Below are 21,672 nucleotides of genomic sequence, written 5' to 3'. Positions count from 1 at the left end.
ACTGACAAATTTTGCAAATGACCGATGACAATTTTCCAATATTGGACATAAAAATAAAATTGTCAACCCTTATAAATTACAGTCTGCATGGTTTTATTAGTGTATGAACATCCTGTCTACCAGTCTCCTAATTGTTTATTGAAAATTAATTGACTGTTGTGTGTCAATTTTAGCCGATGTGCAGCCACCTGTAACTGTGATTTACCTGTAACTGATTAGTTGATTGCCTATACAAATTAATTGAAGTAACTCGGACAATCTTCATACCTTTATTAATTACGAGAAAAGATTGACAAGTCCATCATTTTCCCACCCATTTTTCAGAGGTAACAACGAAAGCACATGGAACTGAAACAACAAATCAGTACTACATTTTTTCATCACTCGGAAGTTTTCGGCTGTTTGCCTATGTGATGAAAAAGTCACATATGATATGATGTTTTGTTTACATTTTAGAACATCCACGTGTGCTCGAAACAGAACTCGTTCACTCGCTGATGTGATGAAACAACACACTTTTCAATATTTATCTTAAAATAACTACCCACAAACGTTTTTTAAGTTTATTTTCGATCTGAGCATGTAAAAGACTGACAAAAACGTGAGCTGAAGTTTGGTAAAATGTCAGGCATGGGCTGTCAAAATTTCCGGACCTTTGTTTGAGAGGTTTCTTGTCTTGTTATGGTTTGGTTCAGACAGGTCTCACTGTGACTGACATAAAATAAAAAATAAATTTTACTGAGCTGTCAGGAAAGTAAGAATCTTTTAAGGGATGTAGATGCTGAGGGAAGTCATGACCGAAATATTTTGAAGCCAAATTACTGAAATGACCAATTATGCACTTGTACCATACGTAATATTTTAATATAAAAATCATCATTATGGCAAATATTTGAAAGCATAACTTTCCGGAATAAGGGGAAGATAAATCATTTTGTTGCGTATACTTATAATATGTTTTCATTATATAAACAGAAAAATCAGAATGAAGAATATCAGATGGCTGCTCAGTGTAGACTTGAAGCTGATGACACAATACAGAAACTTAAAAAGCAGAAAATGGTTTGTACTAGTATTATGTAAATAATGTCTTAATAACATGGAAATCGTACACTAACATAATTATATTTTGTTGTATTGTAATCCCGTCAGTTTTAGTGGTTTCTTATTTATATAGAATATGTAAAAAATTAATGTTGTAGCTTAATGTTTGATTTCTTGGAGTCCCTTGTAATATGGATAGACTAAGGAATGTACTGTGTCTCATATATTTTGTCCTAAAGAAAGTTTATTGCACAGCAAAAAATGCTAAGTTAATACTTTATTTCTTACAATTCTTACTTATTTCCAACTGTTTTTGACAAAATGTAATCATCTAGTAATAAGTATTGTAATAAATTTGTTATATCTCATTATAAAGTTGTTAGAACAAGAGCTAATGGTAGGGAGAAAAAGACAACAGCTGGAGGCTAAAGCTGCAGAAAAGGTTAGTAGTTTTATGAACCCTTTTTAGCACAATACTGATATACTGGTAACAAAATTTAATCAGCAATATTCAGATTGATTTAAAACCTGTAAAATATTTTTAGGTTAGAATTTGATATTACCTTATACACCCAAATGTTTTCATGGATTTAGTATTTTTATATGATACATGCATCACATTGTATGAGAGAAATTTTAGTTAATTAGTAACAGCAACAGAGACAAGAATCATCCACAGCACGTGCATGTTGTCTTTAGTTGACTGTACAATTTGATTGTATATGTTTTAGCCTGTGAATAAAATGTTTTTCTCAAACAAAAGCAAAAAATATAAAAAGGTATCTTGCTGTCACTAATTAGGATGAGTTTGTTTTCTAGGCCCAAATGAGTCCACCATCTAAGAAAGGTTCCAAGCTGTTAGAACTATTAGAAACGGAGAAACAAAACATTACACAGAAACTGGAACAACTAAAACAGAAACGTTCTGACATTTCATCGCCAACCAGACGTAATACTATACTAGAGAACCATCTCGGGAGGCGAGACTTGTACAAGATAGCATTGTTACTACGAGAGGCTAACAAAATTAGTCAATTGCTCAAGAAAAACATGGTTAGATATTGTTATGCTAAATATTTGTAATGATGGCTGTTATTCCCTGATACGAGATTTATGAATGTAGGTTTACTGTGAAAGTTGTTTTTGGGTTTGTCGTTGGTCAACCAACAAATATATGAAAACATGTATACCTATGATTAGATTGTAATGCATAGTACTTTCAAATATAAAATGCTCAGTCAGTAGTCCTTTGGTAGTATGCTTTAATCTGTCTAAAATTTTCAAAGTCTTGAATTATTAAGGTCAATTTTTAGAGCATAAATATTTAAAAAAAATGTTGTTGTTTTGTATTCTTTTAAGTACATTATTTCCCTTACACCACATTGATTTGATTACAGAGTTTCAGTCGAGAGGACTATTTAGAGGATGATAAGTTGGCTACAGCTATAAAAGTCACCAACACCAAGTTAGGGCTGTGTACATTCTGGGATGTTCCTAAATTTGAAGACAAACTAGCACAAATGAGAGATTTGTATCAGGTAATATAATATTTTTGAAGTTCTAATTATAGCTAAATTTTTAGTGGTACCAAAACATAAGTTTTATACCCCCTGCTTTAAGGCTATATGGTATACAGTGAATAGGATGTCATTTCTCCTTCCTTTTCTGTGATACTCAAGTATCCATACCTTCCCCTAAATTGTGTGATTGATTATTTAAAAACTTTCAGGGAATTAGGGTTGCTGTTAGCATAAGAATCACTTTCCCATTGACTTTTTTGTTGGTAAGGGTACCATTACAAAAAAGTCAATTGTTTCTGGTTACGTCACAATCCATTTATTGTGTTAAATAACAAGGCAACAAAGTAACTGAAAATTATATCAATACGACTTACATGTACATGAACCACTCCAGCTTTCTTGAATTATTATTACCATGCATGCTTAATAACAATTAAAAAAGTCAGGTTTCTTCTGATGAATCACACTTGTATTCAGAGTTTGGATTTATAATTGTATGGCAGAGTAGGAAAATGGGAAATGTTCCACTGCATAAGAATTACAATAAAATCTAGGTAAATTGAAAAATCTAACTAACTTCTCTATATATATATATTTAGATGTACATGTATTTGTCAGATATTAAATTAACACTCTTCTCAACTTGTCATTAAATGAGTAGAAAACTGAAAAAAAGTTTTACTTAATCTTTGATGTAAGAGAGATAAGCATCAGTATTGCAGCAATATTAATATCCTAGTTTTTATGTAATATTCCAGTTTTTACCATTTTTAAAAAGTAATAAAACGTTTAAATTACAGAATGATTGTGACAGTTCAACAGATGATGATGTTTTCAGTGACCCTAGTGCTTCGTGGCTTCCAGAGGCTCCTACTACACCAAATACACCAAGGTCTCCTTTATCGTAAGTTTTTTGGTATGAAATCTACTTGAGTAATTTCATTGTCCTTTTGAAAGCTGATAAAATTTGAATATTGACATTGAATAGGAACCAAGTAAATTTAAGCTGAAATCTTTCATATGGAAGAGGACAGATATAAATAAAGCTACTTTTAATGTTGTCTGACACATGCTGAAATGTTTGTTTTGGTCACATTACCAGTCATTTTAAGTTCATGATTTTATAGTAAAGTAGTTGAAAGATTTATGTCCAAAACAAGAATTATAAATAGTTATAGTTCATTCCTATTAGATAAGTGAAGGAGTCATGATAAACTTATATTTGTTGTCTTGCATATTGGTTTTGTTCTGACAACATTTCATGCGTCCTTAGTTTTTAGCATTGAATATTTTTCTTTTACCTCTTTTGTTTAAAGAAGGTATACTATCAGTCTGTAACATCATAGGACAGTCCCCCCCAAAGGGAAAGATGCACATATAGATTATGTATACTTTTTATTTTGTTTGTAGGAGCAGTTTTAGTAAGTCCCCCTTTAGACAGTTTCTTCTATCAGGCAGTAGTGCTGTTTCCAGCCCTAGAGGCCTTAAAGGTAAAATGTTTTTTTGTTAATGAAATTTCTTTATTTTTAAGAAACATGTAAAGTAAGTCCTTATATTTTGATGTAAATCCTCCAAGATTCTGAGAAGTTTATGGCTAATTATTAATGGGTTCCTGTTATATTGTTAACTCAACTTTTCAAGGAGGAAAAAAGGACAAAGTTATTTTTTTCCAACAAACAACATGCCAGTTCTATATCATTTATGCATGCTGTTTAACATGGTGCATATTTTTAATTCATGGTTTATTTTTTAGAACCTCAAATATTTATTTTGCTGAAAAGGGCATGTCTTCTGCTATTTTCCTTGAACATTTAAAGCACTAGGTTTATCTTGTTAGAAACAAAAGTTAAAATTATTTAAAACTATATTCACAAAATATTGTATACATGGTACATTACAGATGATGCCTGTCACCTCAGTGGTACATCATTAGCTAAGATGTGTGAATCTGTCACACTGCAGTTTGTTGACAGTATACAAGGTAAGGTTATCACAGTCATGTCATATCAATAACAACTGTAGCACCTTAAATTTATTTCTATCAACGCTTCTGTACTAAGCACAGAGCAAATAAGAGATAGAGTAATGATTAGTTGAAGTCTGTACAATGTGTCAAGTGAGATGACATGTCTACCTGTGGGCTGTTGCTTCCTTGAGCTATCACATTCAGCAGGTCAAAACTGGTTCAAATTATCAAATGTTCTCATCCTGAAATGCATGAAATATCTGTGATAAGGCATTCACCACAATCAATCAATTTATTTTAAGGTTTCATTGGTGTTCATTCTTTTATCAATCGTGGCCTGGTAGACTTTAAATGATTTGTATTGTACTCTGATGAATGCCTAAACTAGATGCTGTGAGTAGTTCATAGAAAAATGGGAGAAAAAACAATTTTTGAGCAATTAACAGAATATTTCTTCTCTGAAAATCTACTTTTATTTGTTAAATATTTTTAAATACAATGTAATGGTGTTGAAAAATGCTTCCATGTTCAAATCATATCTAGTTTAAAACTTTAATCATAAAAAGAATCCGAGGGGAGGTAACAAGATTTGTTTCTGCTGTCTGCATTTGATTAAATTTGGTTCATTGTCATAACCATTCTTTCATGTCAGATGCAGAAGTTAAAATTAATTAGCAAGCTTTTATTTTGCAGCCTAATATCATTTTTTAATTGTATTGACTAAAGCTTTTAATTTTAAACTTCAAGTAATTTAATTATCATTTTTTTTTGCAGATGGGTATTTTGATGAGAGTATGGCAGATAAGATATTAAAGTGTTGTCAAGCTATCAGGAAATCAATATCATACTTAATGGACTCAAACTCGTCTAATGATCAAGGTACACTAGTTAGCATCTACAGAAATTTGGTATTACAATGTAGTTGAAATTGCTACAAACAATAAATGCAAATAATTTTATTACATTTTGTGTATTAAATGACTTGTGTTTCTATTTCTTATATTCAAAATCAATTTCAAGCAGTTTCTGTTGTAGACACTACTTAAATAAAGGTGTACCTAATTCTACCAACATTTTGGAGGTTGAATTAATGTTGCAAACATTTTTACATTGATTTTTTATAACTGTGATAACTATATCATCCCTATATTAGAGCTAAGCAGGAAATTATGATACTACTCTGTCTTTCTGTCCTTCCCTTTTGTTTCACTACAGATATTAGTTATTGAGGTCAATGTTATACTTATTATTCTTCATGTACATACATTGGTTATTAACCTTGGTTCTCCAGAATCCACATCAAAGAATCCCAGAGACAATGAAGAAATCCAAAGGAGTATACTAAAACTGACAACTAACATACAGACACTCAGCTCACATTGTACTGTCTGGTCAAATATGTATGTACGTGAAAGACGACAATCTAATGTCATCCAGGATCTTACATGTAAACTACGGGAACAAGTACGATCCATGGGCAGTCACATGGTTATGTTCTTCCAAGGATGGGGCAATGATATTGACAGTCTGATCTGTGATTCTGGGTCAAAGGTCATTGATAATGTGTTAACTGTATGTAAATTAACGGGAGAAATGGCTCTGGCCACTGACATGAATATGATTAGCTTGGAACAGTTAAATTGTGAAGAGGATGAGAAAACGCTGGTAAGTACAAAATCTTTTAAAAGGAACAATTAAAAATTCAAAACCTATTATATTTTTATCGTTGTCTATAAACAATGTACTTTAAGTACAGATCAGAAAATGATAAAGTGTTACAAATATAAAGCGTATTTCTGCTGAATGTCTTGTGTTTCGTTGACAATGAACTGATTACGGATTTGTTTTGGAAATGAATATTCTATACCTCCTGATTATAACCATATGCAAATTAACTTCAGAGGTAATTAAGTGCAATTGAAATTTTATGCTCAAAACATGAAAATAGTTGATAATTTTTAAAATTCATATAAATTATCATAGATATGTTTTTTTTCAAATATGATATTTCAAATGTAAAGTGTTACCAAAGGTTAATGCTGCTTTTAGATTATATATTACTTAGGTCAGTTGTTGATCATTCAAACTACATGTAATTTTTTGAGTAATTAACTATACTTTTCCTTGACTTTCAGTTGAGTGCTGAAATATGTACAGCTTTCCTATCTGGTTGTGATCTACTGGTGGATAAAAGTTTACAGGGGCCTATCAGGACTCTTGAGGAGTGGGAATGTAAAGCCCAGAATCTAGCTGACTTATCAAATAATAACTTCGTAAGTAATGACAATTCATAAGAACACATATGTATTATCAAACTTAACTTTTTATGTGGTATTGTGTACAGACATGATATCTTCTGCTTTAAAATGGAAATCTGGAGTTCACTCGCGTACTTTTCTGTTTCTTTTCTACTGTTTACTTCCAATTTTGCTATTTTCATTTTTTTATTGGCTTTGTAAATAAGAAGTGAAAATTCTTAACTACTTGCATGAAAAGTATATTTCCGAGTATTTGAAATTGTATCCATTTAAACAGACTTAGCTAAGTATCATCAACAGTTTTATAGATGCAAAGTGAACCTTTTTAAAATTTTGTATTAACAATATCATATTTGCATGTAAACATGTGAAGCTAATATGTGAAATATTTAAAATACAAATCTGTGATGAACATTTACTACATTATTAATATTGTTTGAAATAATACTTGTACTGTAAAGAAACTGGCACAAGATACTGACAAAAACTGATGAATTCAGATAGTTTTCTTGTTATATTGATGTGATGATAAAAATGGGTATTATGACAACCTTGAAATAAAGAGATGAGACAGGGACAAAGACAATTTGTTTTAATTTGATTTATTTTTGAATTGATAATTGACTATTTCAGAGTTTAGGAGAAATCCCACAACATGTTGAAGAACTTGTATCCTCTATGAAGGTTTTATTCTCAATGTGCCAAGAAATACAGGTAAGAGGAACAATGGTGGTGTAAATTCCTCTGTAGATAAAATATTGATTAGAAATGAGATCAGTGATTTACATATAAATGCTGCATCCATGATTCAATATTGATTAAAAATTGCAAAAAGTTATTTTCACAATTTTAACTATTACTACTTGTTGCTACAATTTATATAAGTACTCTAAAATAACTGAATTACCTCCCTTTGTTCAGGATATTTTGTATCATTCTCTCTGTGTGTTAAGGCTTTTCTGAAAAAAGCAAACCAGGAAATATTTTAAGAAAATGAAGGGTGGGATATATTATAGTATACAAATGTCTATCCATCGTAAACCTGATGCATCATAACTAGAAAAAAATATATACACAATGATAGTCTGTATAACTTGCTGTCAAAGACAAGACAACTTGATATTTAATGAGGTCAGTGCCATAATTACTGATATTTTTTTCAGGTTGAAGTAGACAATAGTGTGAGAGAGAGTTATGGTGGAATCCCGCTTCAGTATTATTCTGTTAGTTATAAACGATCACAGGAACTTATACAACACATCAGTAATCTATGGGAAAATGTAGGACATCTACTTAGTAGTGCTGAACCTATTGTCAAAGGTTAGATTTTAAACTACTATCATGTTTTTATTTTTTATTGCCAGAGTTATTTATGTCCTTGTAGTGAAAAATTTTTATACTTCAGAATTCTGAATTTGATTGGAATGATGATTTAAAAATAAAACAGAGGTTCTGATAGTAAAGCCATACTTCGATCTGTAATTAGCCTTACTAAGATTATAATGCTCGAAGTAATGGTATTATTTATAGTTTAGGAAATAAACATACCTATTTTTTTTATTGTGGGACATATGTATGTATGTAATTAATTTTTTGAAAGCATAATATCCTCTTTTTCCATATTGTTTGTTGAAACTTTGAAATTCTGTTAAATGGCACTATTACATTGTAGCTCACTAAATTATACCTAGCTGTGGTACTTAATATATTGTCAGAACCATATATTTTACTAAGATTTCAAATTGTGAATGGTAGTAACATGGTAGTAACCAGAGAAATATGCACAATGAAGTATGTTGTAGTCGTTGAGATATTGCATAGGATTGATAAAAATATCATGTTTTTCAGGTCAAATGTTGGATCCTAGGAAGTTATGTCGGTTTTCTGACCTCATTCAAAGGGACATAAGTAAATTAGTAACAGTATCAAACAAGGACAACTTCAAGTTAGAAACTTCCTCTAGCTCAGATTGTGACTCATCTGTGTTATCAGATTTACAAATGCAGAAACTTGAATGTGCTGCCAAGGAAGTTCAGTTATCAGCAGGTGCTCTAATTCAAAAGACTGAGAAATTTGCAAGGACAGAAAAGGCTGTAGGAACACCTAGAGGGAAGAGATTGCTTCCTCCATCTCCTGACAAAGCAATTAATTCACCTTTACCAAGCAAACTGAAGATTGGACAGTTTACATGATAATTAGATGAAATGTGAATGAATTACCTGGGAACATTGTAACAGGTGTATTTTTTACCTGGAACATTGTAACAGCTGGACTTTTGCCTGGGAACGCTGTAACCGGTGGACTTTTGCCTGGGAACACTGTATCTGGTGGACTTTTACCTGGTAACATTGTAACAGGTGGAGTTTCTACCTGGTAACATTGTAACAGTTGAATATTCACCTGAGAACGTCGTGAAAGGTGAATATTTACCTGAGAATGTCATCACAAGTGAATATTCACCTGAGAAAATCATGACAGGTGAATATTCAACTGAGAACGTCATGACAGGTGAATATTAGTGCTTTGTTGTTGTGTTTTATTCAGTTAGTTGGTAATTATACATTTTAGGCTTTTATTTTTTTATTGCATTTAATCTTTTTCATATTCTCTCCACATAGTCTCTGTTGTATTTTTTTTTAAATACTAGATTTTGGGTGTAGTTAGTTGGAATCCAAATGGAATTGAGGTGTTGGTGTCTGCTAGATAATTTGTCATAAAGGAGCTTTTGGGTACTGGTGTTAATATCATATAACTGCCATTATATGTAAAAGTTGAAAAAGACAGACCTCATTTGCAAATATATACTTTATTATTGAATCCTTTGGAAATTAAACATTAAATGAACAAACCAGTATGTTTCACATTGATTAATTATAAGTTAAGTTTATGAAAGATATATATTTTGCATTTTCATTTTTTCCTCTCAACTTTTATCAGTATGAATAATAATGCTTAAAGGTGCTTACAGTGTTGTCATTATAATCATATTTACTATCATGACTTCAGAAGGTTGAGAAATTCATTCAAAATTATATCTTGTATCAAAATCATTCTGTAGTACAATTTTTGAAGTATGCATAAAGTATCTTTTTATATATTTCAATTAAACTTTCCAAAATTTAATTTGTTTGTTTTTATTAAGGAATTTTAAGGTTTAGATAAGTGTTAAACACATTTATTGACTTCTAAAAAAATGTATTACGAAAAATTAACAGAATATTTTACTTTAATGTTACATGTCAAACTTTGTGAAACATTGAACACAGAGATGAGTTAACAATTCGTTACAAAGGAAACCATGTTTAACTGTTCTATACTGAATTCCAAAGATATCTGATCTCAAATGAAAAATAGCTATGATCGATTATTGTATTGTAATATCATGTTATTGATGTACCATTATTAACTATCAGCAATATATGTGAATGTATGTGTGTATGTGCATAATATAATGAATGATACAAGTGTGCAATACAACAAATCTTGTGTTCAATGTGTACTGATGTAAATAAATCATATTTATACAACAATAATCATACCTTGCTAAGATATAAAGATAAGTCACTGTGCATTTTCTTTAAATGTAAATTTTCAAACTTGGAAATGAATCAGGAGGTGTTTAAGGCAAGTTTGGTTCAATATACACTTTCTGTTGCAATACTTTAATAAACAAATATTTATCTGTAAAGAAAGATGTAAAAATTGTCTTTAAATCTTCTGTTTTTTATGTTATGTAGAATTTATTGATTTTATAAATGTAAACTGCAATTTAGTTTTATTCCAAGGTAGATCTGGTTATAAACTTGCATGTTTTTTTTTTTACTTAACACTATAAATGAAATAAAGTATGTTACAGTGACTTTCATTATGCAATTATCATCAGTTTTGATTAATATTGTATCTTGACCACCTGAGGTAGTCATGATATTAACTTCATATTTCTGTTCATATTTGTATTACAACATATCATGCCATGTTACAGTACAGTTATTATGCCATGTTACAGTACAGTTATTATAGACAGAGTAAAATAATCAAACTCGTAAACCCTTCCAGTTTTTAAACCATTTGTTTCTGCTAGCAAAACCGATAGTATACCTAAATATTTAGTTCATTGCAAGAGGAACAACACAGCCCTTTCTGCTTTGCAAATTTTTTTATGGCATCTCTACTGGTTAAGAAAGAAATACTAAATTTCTGATGAAAATGGCTCAGAAAAAATTCTTTTTATTTTTTTCTTTGTGCTAGAGAGCTCTTCAAATACTTCTTTCACCTGTTTTTTTTTTTAGTTATAAGCAGTTTCTTCTTAAATGCTTGCAAATCAGGCAAATTAAGTAGATTGCAAATTTAATATTCTCTGTACAACTGAAAAAAAGATCTGCTTTGGATGACCTAATGTAAGACTGGAGCCACTGGAAATCTCGGTATTCTTCTTGGTCACATGATTTAAACAAGACAACATGGCACATTTCAATTTCAGTGTAACACAGCACTGGATAAAACATGATATCCTTCTCTAGCAATTGAGGTACCCTTTCACATATACTGTGTGATAATAGGTGTGTATTTATTTCTGTTGTAACAAGAGACACAGACCTTATCGAACTGATTTTTACATGGGTTAAATTGTGTAATATTTTTTCCACGGTGACCAGATTTTAAAAGGGGGTGGTGATCAGACCAAAGTACTTTAAGTACTTTATCAGGAATTTCTATCCTCTGTATGTCTTGTTACGTTTTTGCCTGTAATATTTCTTAGAGGTAGCCTAGACAATATTTTTAACGTATTTGTCATCTGTCAGTCACAAATTACTAAGCTTCAATGTAGCTTGATGCAAAAGAAATTGGGCAAGGGAATGCAAGATATATCATTAAAAGGTTTCAAACAGCGAAAAAAATGCCATGCATGGTTCGCTTTTAAAAAGTTAATGATCTGTTATGGAACAGGTACAGAGATTTAATGTCTTGTATAGAGAGTTAAATTGAAAATTTAGGCATGTAATGAATATTGTGTCGAAAGGCGTTGAGATCAAACAACGCTAAAAGAATATCATATCAGTAACTTTAAATTAGTTACTGTTACAGTAGTATGTTAAAAACTCAAAATAATAAAATGCACAGTTTGAAATTAGAAGAGTTTTACTTCTCATTCATCTACTGATGGTGAGAAAATTTCATCTTTACGTGTGTATCATGTTACTTTTTGTGCTTGCTCAGGGACATGACGATGAAAATTATATCCAATTAAAATTCGTAATAAAGTTTTAAAAGAGTTGAAGATCTTATTCGTGCAAACCGTTTTGTATTAATAATATATTTTCAAATGCATATTTTGTATTTCAAGTATTGTCTTTTTAGTATGCATTCAAAGTTATAATACCAATTGCAATGTTTTTATAGATCTATGAAAAATATTACAAAACAGTACCTTTTACAAAGTAATATAAATGCTTTGGCGGTGTGGTTGGACCGTGCTCGCTTCGAATGCAGAAGGTCGTTGGTCAAATTCTCGGTCTGGTTATACCAGAAACTAAATTTTGAAGTCACAACTTCATCGCCAAGTGCGACATCCCTAAAACAATAAGAGCAACGCCAACAAAAAATAGGTTAGGTAGTCTTGAAGAAATCAGGTCAACAGTTAGCTTCTAAAAATGACCATTTCTCTTTACAAGCAAAGTACACGTTTTGGTGGAGTGTTAGTTTCAAATTTTAAGTTTTTTTTTGTGCTTTTAATGAATCAATTTGCTTAGAGTCTTCACTAGGTCAACACACACACACACACACACACACATAAAAATGTTTGTTTTGTTTGTTGGGGTTTAACGCCCGAGTAGCAGTATTTCAGCTATATTCAGGCAATGAACATGAAGTGGATGATAAAAACATGAAATGATGATGAAGTGAAAAATGGGATGGGAAACAAGGATTATGGGGTCGACAAATTTTGATTGCCACTGGAAATAGGGAGAGGTGGGTAGGGTTGGGCAATTTAGCCTCCTGTGGCGGAGTCCTATGGTTCCTACTCCGGGAGAATACCACAGTAGGGTTCTTTTACGTGCGAGGAACGTGGCACCTTTCCCAACACGGTGCACCACTGTGGTTTGTGGTCGAGTTTTCCGTATTATAGTCTGGCAACCCCAGCATGTAACACGCCAGGGATATCCCATGCCACCACCTGGGGCACACAACCCAGTTGCTCTGGACTCCACTTAAAACTGGGAGCATGGACCAGGTGCACCGATAGGGTAAGCGTCCTCTGCTTTTCTAGATATACCTGCCGAGTTGCTCTTAAAAAGTCAAGTCCAGGGCAGACGAAAGAGGAAAGGAAAACTATGACACGTTGAACAAATAAGTTTTCGTGGCGCAGATGGATACAACGTGACGATCCACAAGTTCATGTTGACGACTATAAAACTTCTGTAGTGATGACTTCAATCTTGTAGCAACATAACCCTGTTCCAGAAGCCTATTTGTTAGAATTCTAGTGCGATGCAAAAAGTCTGCGTAGTTTCGACACGCTCTGGTGTGTTCATATCACAACTCACAACATATGAGTTGTGATATGAACACTCCATACGCAAGTGCTGAAGGGATGTTGCCACAGATGAAAGGAAAGTTGGCAATTCTGAATGAAAAGTCATCACTTTTGTCGTAAAATTTGGTAAATAGTGTTTCTTTACCATCAATTTCCTAGTGTAGGTCACGATATGAGGCTGACTTCAGTGTCTGTAGTATCTTTTATCTCAAGTTCTTTGGGGTAGATGCGATATATCAAATCCCCAAAATTAGCATTGTTTAAAGATGATATATCATCTATATAGTAGAATCTGAGATTAAAGGAGTTAGCTGAACGAAATTCTTTCTTTCGGATCAGATCAGCTATAAAGTCCGCCTCATAAGAGTGAAGGAATAGGTCAGGAAGTAGAGGAGCACAATTTGTTCCCATTGGAATGCCGACCGTTTGTTGAAAAAAAACGCGTCCATCACATTGGACAAATATGTTGTCGATTAAAAAATTCAAGCATTTTGTAAACATCTTCTGTATATTTGGAAGATGATTTAGAATTATTTCTTACAAAGTATAAGGAATCTCTACCAAGAACTATATATTTGTATCTAGGTATACCATATAGTTTGGAGAAAAAACAACGATGTATAATGTTTTTAAGTTTTTTAACTGCGTATGGGGAATAGAAGTATACAGTGTTGAAAAATCATAGGTCTTAATGCTATTCTGATAATAGTGTTCAACTTGATTGTCTCCAAATGATGTGTCGAATTTTTCAGGATCCACATTGAATTAATACCACTACGGGAGTAATAGGTGTTGTGGTAGGACTGCAGACCCTCTTTGACAGCTGTGAGTATAGAAGTTAAAAGTTTTGAAAGAGGTTTGGTGGTACATTTTTCTACAGATCCAGCTATGTAACGTTGTTTGTATGGATTCTTGTGGAGTTTAGGAATCCAGTACATAGGCAGTAAATCACGATCGTCGTCCTTGGTAGAGAGACCAAAAGATAAAAAATACAACATTTCAAAAATGAGAATAATGCTAAGGTTGATAAATATAAATTTTAAATACTTAATAAAAGAGAAATATGATTTATAATGAACAAAAACAATCCCGGTTCAGTATAAGTAACTGACCTAACCATGACCTTTTTTATTTTCTATTGATGAAAATAAAAAAAAATATAATGGGAACATTATTTATTTAAAAACCATATATGCTAATGAAACACTCAATTTACAGCTATTGTCATTCTAAATAACATTATATTGGGCCGTAAAACATTAACAAATATCAATGCTGTTTACAATATTACATCTAAAATACTTTCATACGAATATAAACTGCTTAAGAAGGCTGAAATATGTACATTGGGCTCATAAGAACCCAAATACTATTATTTTTTTGGTACAGTAATTTCGAATTCGGTTGTGGATGCATATCCCATCAAATTGTTGTAACATTAACAAAAATAGTGCCTGATGCAAACAAGTACAGAAAAAAACCTTAAGAGAGTATACATATCTTACTGCCAAATGAAAATAAAATGTTATATAGTTGACCATAGGACAATGGCACTGCAACCCTAAACCACGGAACAATTTAAAAAAAAACCAAAAATATTTGTTAAGTTTATTTTGTCGCTTAATATTTCTTGGTATTTCATTCAATTTCAAAATCAGTCATATCAAAGTTTTCAGGCGTTTTGTCACACAGTATCACACCATCATATAAAGTATAGTTGTTGAACAAATATTAGTAATATCTGTCATAGTATACATTTTTGTATATCAATTCTTTTGGTTATTTCATGTTCTTTGTTGTACGTGTTTGTTTTGCCTGTCTAGTCTTTATCCTTGGAATATATTTCCCTTGATTATTATTTCCTGAAGCTCGCAACTAATATCATTGATTTTTGAATACCGTATTTCATGTAAAACATGATTTATAAAACAACCTTAATAAGATACGGTAACTTGCTTGTACTTTTATATCATATAACATTCTCAGTGTCGTTTGTCAAAATTATGTAACAATATTACAAATTTTAATTGGATTAAATTACATGACCGTCATGATTATGTATAATCTTAGAGCGTGACGTGATATCTTCACGAAAACATAAAGTTTCTCATCATAAGAAGTCCAAGATCCAAAACGTGTTTAGTCTCAAACTGTGCATTTTATAACTTCCGAGTTTCAAAAAGATATTTTAAATTTACCAATTTTGGAAGCAAGTTACCAATTCGCTTTGCTTTAGACGTCTTTTGATCATTGCCACCATGATCATTTCACACCTTAATTCTCAATCTGATTCTTACTTGCAAGAAATTTAATTCAGTTATATGTTTGATTGCATATTAAAGATGCCCCACGAGCGAATTTGTTAAGAACAAGGTAACAATAAAATGGAATAAAGAGAATATTCTCAAGCAGCGAGTTTGATAAGTGTTGATAAATCCCTAATAATGCTCATACTACTGTCAATTATTAAAATACATTGTCAGCTTAATTTTTTTTTTAATTTGACATATTGCATATAAAACAATCAAGAAAGAATTAAAGAAACTACTGCTTTGGTAGATATTGGCTGTCGAGAAAGAAGTGGCTGGTGAACCAATTTTTTTGTACTGAACACAACACAAAACCTTCCGTTTATTGAAACGAATGACTCGGGTTGAAAATGCAGACGGCACAAACCATGCTGGAACATTGTTAATTATTCAGTGCTATCCGATTTACTTTTTTTGTGTAAGCCCATTTAGCTGTTTACTAGACATGGTCTGTGGTTTTGTAATGCCTCTTGATATTTCGTTAGTTGATATATTTTAAATTGTGATTTTTCTACCTTTAATTTCAACATTATTCTGTATACCAACGCTACAACTCATGTGATTACAAACATTTCCAGTAAGTAATCTCATTAAACGATCAATGACACAAAACATAATATTTAAGTCAATTAAAAGTGTTGATAAACCAAATCGTAATATTCCAAACGAATTACTGAAGTAATTTCCCTTTCATATTCAGGAATATACTAGAAAGAAAACTTATGTTATTATTTTAAGCATCTAACATTACATTGCATAAGTAAAGAAATGTTATTCAACTCAAATTTTATCGTTGGAACTTTGGTCTGTTAATTAAATACATTTCATCCATCGTCCTGATGTACATGCACATGGCTTTAAACGTTCTAAATCCCAATTGCATCATCACCCCTCCTACATTGATCAATGTGCGCTTTCAAGTCAGAAGGAATACAACAAGATATTCTCTGGAACTGTTTAACTTTATATTTGTAATTAGTCAGAACTTTTTACTTTAAACATTCAACAACTCTAGTCTTAATTTGTAAAATGCTTCTTCATTAAAATTTAATTTGAAAATTATACCTTGTCAGAAGTGACACACAACTGTTGTAAACAATTGGCTCTTCTGTACTAAGATAATTTGTTTTAAAATTGAACTAACAGGGAAACGAAGAAAAAAAAGAGTCTTAGTACGCTGTATTACTAGTCGACGAGGCAGATATTTAACCAATGTGCGGATTTTTGAATATTACCAAAGGAAATCATGAACAGTAGATTTTAACACTCCTAAGGAATATAAAAAAACATCATGGCTTTGGGAAGGGTACACACGTTAAGTTCTTACTGTAAAATAATATCTTAGGAAAATGTGGGAAGGACAAATACTCAAATCTCCGAGACTAATGGATGTAGGCGTAGTAAGACTAGTGCATGAACATATGATACTGTATTGATATGCATTTAAACATTGCACGCTGACGTTTAGTTGTTTTCTGTGGTATATATTATACCGCTATACATCTAATAATGTAATCTAATACTTCGTTGTTTTTCTATCTGATGTAGAATGTTTTCATCTTTTTGCCTCCGGTCGTTGATTTGCGGGAATGTTTTGTGAAATAAACAATTTTAAAGATGAATCCCCATACTACAATAGAAAAAAAGAACTGTGAGTAAAGTTCACATGGTTATGCTCTCGTTCCCTCTCCACAAGTCAAGTGAAACCCCATTAGTAATAAATAGTCCACAATGGATTCCATTCCGAGGTTTTAAAGGAATTGCTGACTCCTTGGTCGACCAATGGATAAGTCCATGGTTTGTATTTGGAATTCCCTAAAATGTCATGCAATTGAAAAAAAACAAACAAACAAAAAAAAAAAAAAAGGATGTGCGAAATGACATCATATAATAAAAAAATTGAGTAAGCGTCATTAAAATTCATTCAGCGGTATCAGATGAAATTTCGATAGGAACTGAGGATGGACGGACGTACAAACGGACGGACACTGAGGGTATAATAACTGAGCATGTTCATTAAATATAAGAGTTCATCGTCAAACAAAGAGACCACGAAAAGTAAACAAAATATATTTTATTGAAATAAAATGAAGTACGTATAAGTGACTCAAAAATATAATCGACATTTTGGTTAGCAGGTTGTACTTTAACAAACGCGATAATTGTAAAGCATGCATGTTTTTTGTATGTGAGTTAAGAAATTCAGTCACTTTATTAAAACATTGGCTTAAAATATGCTTGTCGTGGTGCTCTCCCATTAAGTAATACAAAAATCAATATATATTCCTGAATGAAAGGTAATATTCATATCAGGTTTTTGGATGGTGACGCAAACTTCAAACTTTAATTGTAGTCAAACTACGGTATTGTCCAAGTCAATATACATAACAGATAAAATATACACTGTGGCTAATACAACTGGTTGAAATATTTATGAGTTATATGTATAATTGCAAAGTTCAGTAAAAACAGCTAATTTACACTGTTATTGCTTAGTTAACACAACTGTCTACATATATGTCTAAAACTCTTCTAAATGATTCCCCAACTTACTCTTACACACGTATCACTTGATTTCCCAATAACATCCTTAAGTAAAATTAATTTTAAACTTCCCCGTCCAATAACAATGTACGCAAGCTGTTTGTTTATCTTTCCACTTTCCTTGCTATTTCGGGTGCAGCTCCTACAAGATAAGCCTTTTATTCATTAATAACAGAAAGAGAAAATCAGATGGCAGTGGAGTTCAAATGTCAACTGTATGGTACACGCGCGAGAACTCTATTTAGTATTTTTGGTATTTCATTACTTGTAAATTAACTACAGGTATTTAATTGTATGGATTTTTTTTCTCAATTGAACTACATTATTCTTGTAAACTACTTTTATGATGCAAATAAAAAGACGTGAACCAATTTATTTTACATCCCTTAAAAAAACCTTGTGTAGGTAGTATTTGTGTCACATCGAGACAATTGTGCACATGCGTAGCACCACGTGTAAAAAAATCAAACAAAACAAATCAATCAAAACAAACAAAAAACAAACAACTAACAAAAACAAAACAGAAGCCATTCAAAAGATTGAATGGTTAATATGGTGTATCCATCAGCACCATGAAAACTGATTTATTCAACGGGTCATAGTTTTCCTTTCCTCGTTTGTCTACCCCGGACTTGACTTTTTATGAGCAACTCGGCGGGTGTTTCTAGAAAAGCAGAGAACGCTTGCCCTACCGGTGCACCTGGTCCATGTTCCCAGTTTTTAGTGGAGTCCGAGTTGCTCATTTACTTTTGTTACTTTGTATGTATGATTTTAGTTACTTAATGTTCTTTGTTGTGTATGTCTGTTTTCCATGTCTGGTCTTTGTCCTTGGATTACATTATTTTGATTACCGCTATAACCTTGGTTCCCTTGATTACTCATTAAAACATGCAAAAAGTTTACATGACATCGGATTGCTCATAAATAATTCATAATGACGTCATAAAAAGTAAACCCGCCTGAACATTTTGTATCATATATGTTTATGTGTCGTCTAAACCGTATCAATCAAATACAAATCCCTTTTTGAAGAATTTTAAAATTTAAAGACAGCAGTTTGATTTTATACATTACTTATTATTCAAAACATAGCAATGCACTTTCGAAGAACCCAGGGTTACTTAAAAAAAACAAAAAAAAAAAAAAAACAAGAAATCTTTTAGACCATTCATTAGTTACAAAAAAATGAATATTATATTGATCTGTTTTCACTTTTTACCCCTATCATCCTTGAGTTTTGATGTCTCTGTCCTTTAGCGGTAATGCTTTAGTATTTTATGCCGATATTCAGCAAAAACAAGATAACAGAAACACTGTACAGTTCTGCTAAAACTTTATGGGTTGCACATAGTTCTATGAAATCTATGGTATTTTTAATATGGTCTCATTTAAACTATAAAGGAAACATAGAATAAGGGATCTTACATAATCAGATTTTTGAAAATAAGATTGATTAGCACATAATAAATTACTTTCCAATGAAAATGGTTACGGAAATTCACTATAAAAACTATTGTTTCAATTTTCGTATTTTTGCATGTTCATTGTTGTGTGTGTATTTATTTTCTTTTTGTTGCCTATGAACAGTGTTTTTTGTTGCGTTTTTCTGTTTATATTATCTATTCGTTGCTTCTGAGATGTGTTCTTGTTGTGTGTGTCAGTATTTATTGTTTATTCGTTGTCCCTGAACTGTGTTTTTGTTGTTTGTCTGTGTTTATTGTCTGTTCGTTGTCCCTGAAATGTGTTCTTGTTGAATGGGTCTGTTTTTATTGTCCATTCGTTGTTGTTTGTCTGTATTTATTGTCTATTCGTTGTCCCTGAAATGTTTTTTGTTGTGGGTGCCATTATTTAGTGTCTGTTCGGTGTCCCTGAAATGTGTTTTTGTTGTTTGTCTGTATTTATTGTCTATTCATTTGGCCCTGAAATGGGTTCTTGTTATTTGTCTGTATTTATTGTCCAGTCACTGTCCCTGAAATGTGTTCTTGTTGAATGGGTCTGTTTTTATTGTCCATTCGTTGTTGTTTGTCTGTATTTATTGTCTGTTCGTTGTCCCTGAAATGTTTTTGTTGTGTGTGTCATTATTTAGTGTCTGTTCGGTGTCCCTGAAATGTGTTTTTGTTGTTTGTCTGTTCGTTGTCCCTGAAATATGTTCTTGCCGATTGCCTGTATTTATTGTCTAGCCACTGCCCCTGAAATGTGTTCTTGTTGTGTGTATCAGTATTTATTGTCAATTCGTTATTCCTGAAATGTGTTTTTGTTGTGTGTGTCTGTTTTTTATTGTCTATTCGTTGCCCCTGAAATGTGTTCTTGTTGTGTGTTCCTGTTTTTTATTGTCTATTCGTTGCCCCTGAAATGTGTTCTTGTTGTGTGTTCCTGTTTTTTATTGTCTATTCATTGTCCAAGAAATGTATTCTTGATGTGTGTGTATGTATTTTTTGTATAATCGTTGTCCATGAAATGTGTTCTTATTGATTAACGTTCTTATTCTGGTTCAATTAATTAATTTTCATTTCACTGGAAAGGAATGTCTTTTTTATTGTTTGCAATTTGGAATTGCAGCTTAAACATTAGCAAATGTAGTGTAATATTGCCTACCAAAATTTTCTGTTCAACGATTTCTAACAGTTATGAAGTCCATTACTATGAAATAAAATTTTCCCACTAATGTGAGTTAATTTTCATTCAGTTTTGGGCGAGTTAATCTCCCAAGAGTTGTCTAAATCATGAAAATCCTCAATATTAGCCTTACTGAAAGCCGTCCTCCCAATAGTTAATACTGTTCGACACGAAAATGCGTTTAATTCTCGCTTATTGCATTAAATACAATACAAATCTTTAACGTCATAGAAACTTGGACTGGATCCGTTTTTTAATTAAAATGTTATTTTTAAGAATTTTCTGCTCGAAACTTTTATTTCAATTTTTGTTCAGAAAATGTGAGTATATATTCAGGTGTAAGTTTGTGAAATATCAATGCAAAGGAAATATCATTGTCATTACTCTTAAAAAATCTTTAACTTGTTAAATTTACTCTTAGCATCATATTTCAGGGTTTGCACGTTCGTCTCAACTATTCAATTGTATCTCTGAGTTTACTATAGGACACCATGGTGAACGAAACCCATTTTTGTTATAACACACTATTTAATGGGTTTCCAAAATTCATGCATTGTTTCATTAGATTAATATGATTTTTTTTAATTATTTATTCGTTGTCTCTGAAATGTTTTCTTTTTTTGTATGTCTGTTTTATATTGTCATTCGTTGTCCCAGAAATATGTTATTATTCATCAATTGGAGTAGTTTAACGGCTGAGTTAAAACTATAAAAAATTCAGTTTGTGTCCTTGTAACAACTGAACCAATACTACATAATTGAAACATCAATTAGTAAAAATTCGATATGCAACAGTACATATCCTCTGACGTTTGGAATACAATTACAGCATATGGCAAGCAGCACTTTCATATGTAGTTAAACATCAACATGTTAACCT

The 21,672-nt window shown here is 31.7% G+C and overlaps 1 protein-coding gene across 1 annotated transcript in view; it reads left to right on the top strand.

The window, feature by feature from the left end:
* Positions 1-10,835, top strand: part of LOC148611221 (kinesin-like protein KIF14) — a 30,107-nt gene extending 19,272 nt beyond the window's left edge. The window contains exons 16-28 of the mRNA XM_088591526.1: positions 976-1,062; positions 1,421-1,486; positions 1,864-2,097; positions 2,442-2,582; positions 3,365-3,468; positions 3,975-4,054; positions 4,465-4,545; positions 5,305-5,409; positions 5,822-6,195; positions 6,666-6,803; positions 7,422-7,502; positions 7,952-8,108; positions 8,637-10,835. Of these exons, the coding sequence (XP_088447652.1) occupies positions 976-1,062; positions 1,421-1,486; positions 1,864-2,097; positions 2,442-2,582; positions 3,365-3,468; positions 3,975-4,054; positions 4,465-4,545; positions 5,305-5,409; positions 5,822-6,195; positions 6,666-6,803; positions 7,422-7,502; positions 7,952-8,108; positions 8,637-8,980 (1,992 nt within the window). The 3' untranslated portion in view covers positions 8,981-10,835. The remainder of the gene's footprint in view (positions 1-975; positions 1,063-1,420; positions 1,487-1,863; positions 2,098-2,441; positions 2,583-3,364; positions 3,469-3,974; positions 4,055-4,464; positions 4,546-5,304; positions 5,410-5,821; positions 6,196-6,665; positions 6,804-7,421; positions 7,503-7,951; positions 8,109-8,636) is intronic.
* Positions 10,836-21,672: the final 10,837 nt, after the last annotated feature.

This window comes from Perna viridis, chromosome 7, assembly GCF_037379345.1.
Source record: "Perna viridis isolate PV_CMFRI_1.1 ecotype Kerala chromosome 7, ASM3737934v1, whole genome shotgun sequence".
NCBI classification, from domain to species: Eukaryota; Metazoa; Mollusca; class Bivalvia; order Mytilida; family Mytilidae; genus Perna; species Perna viridis.
Note: the sequence above shows the minus strand (reverse complement) of the source record. Positions and strands in the feature narration are given on the sequence as shown.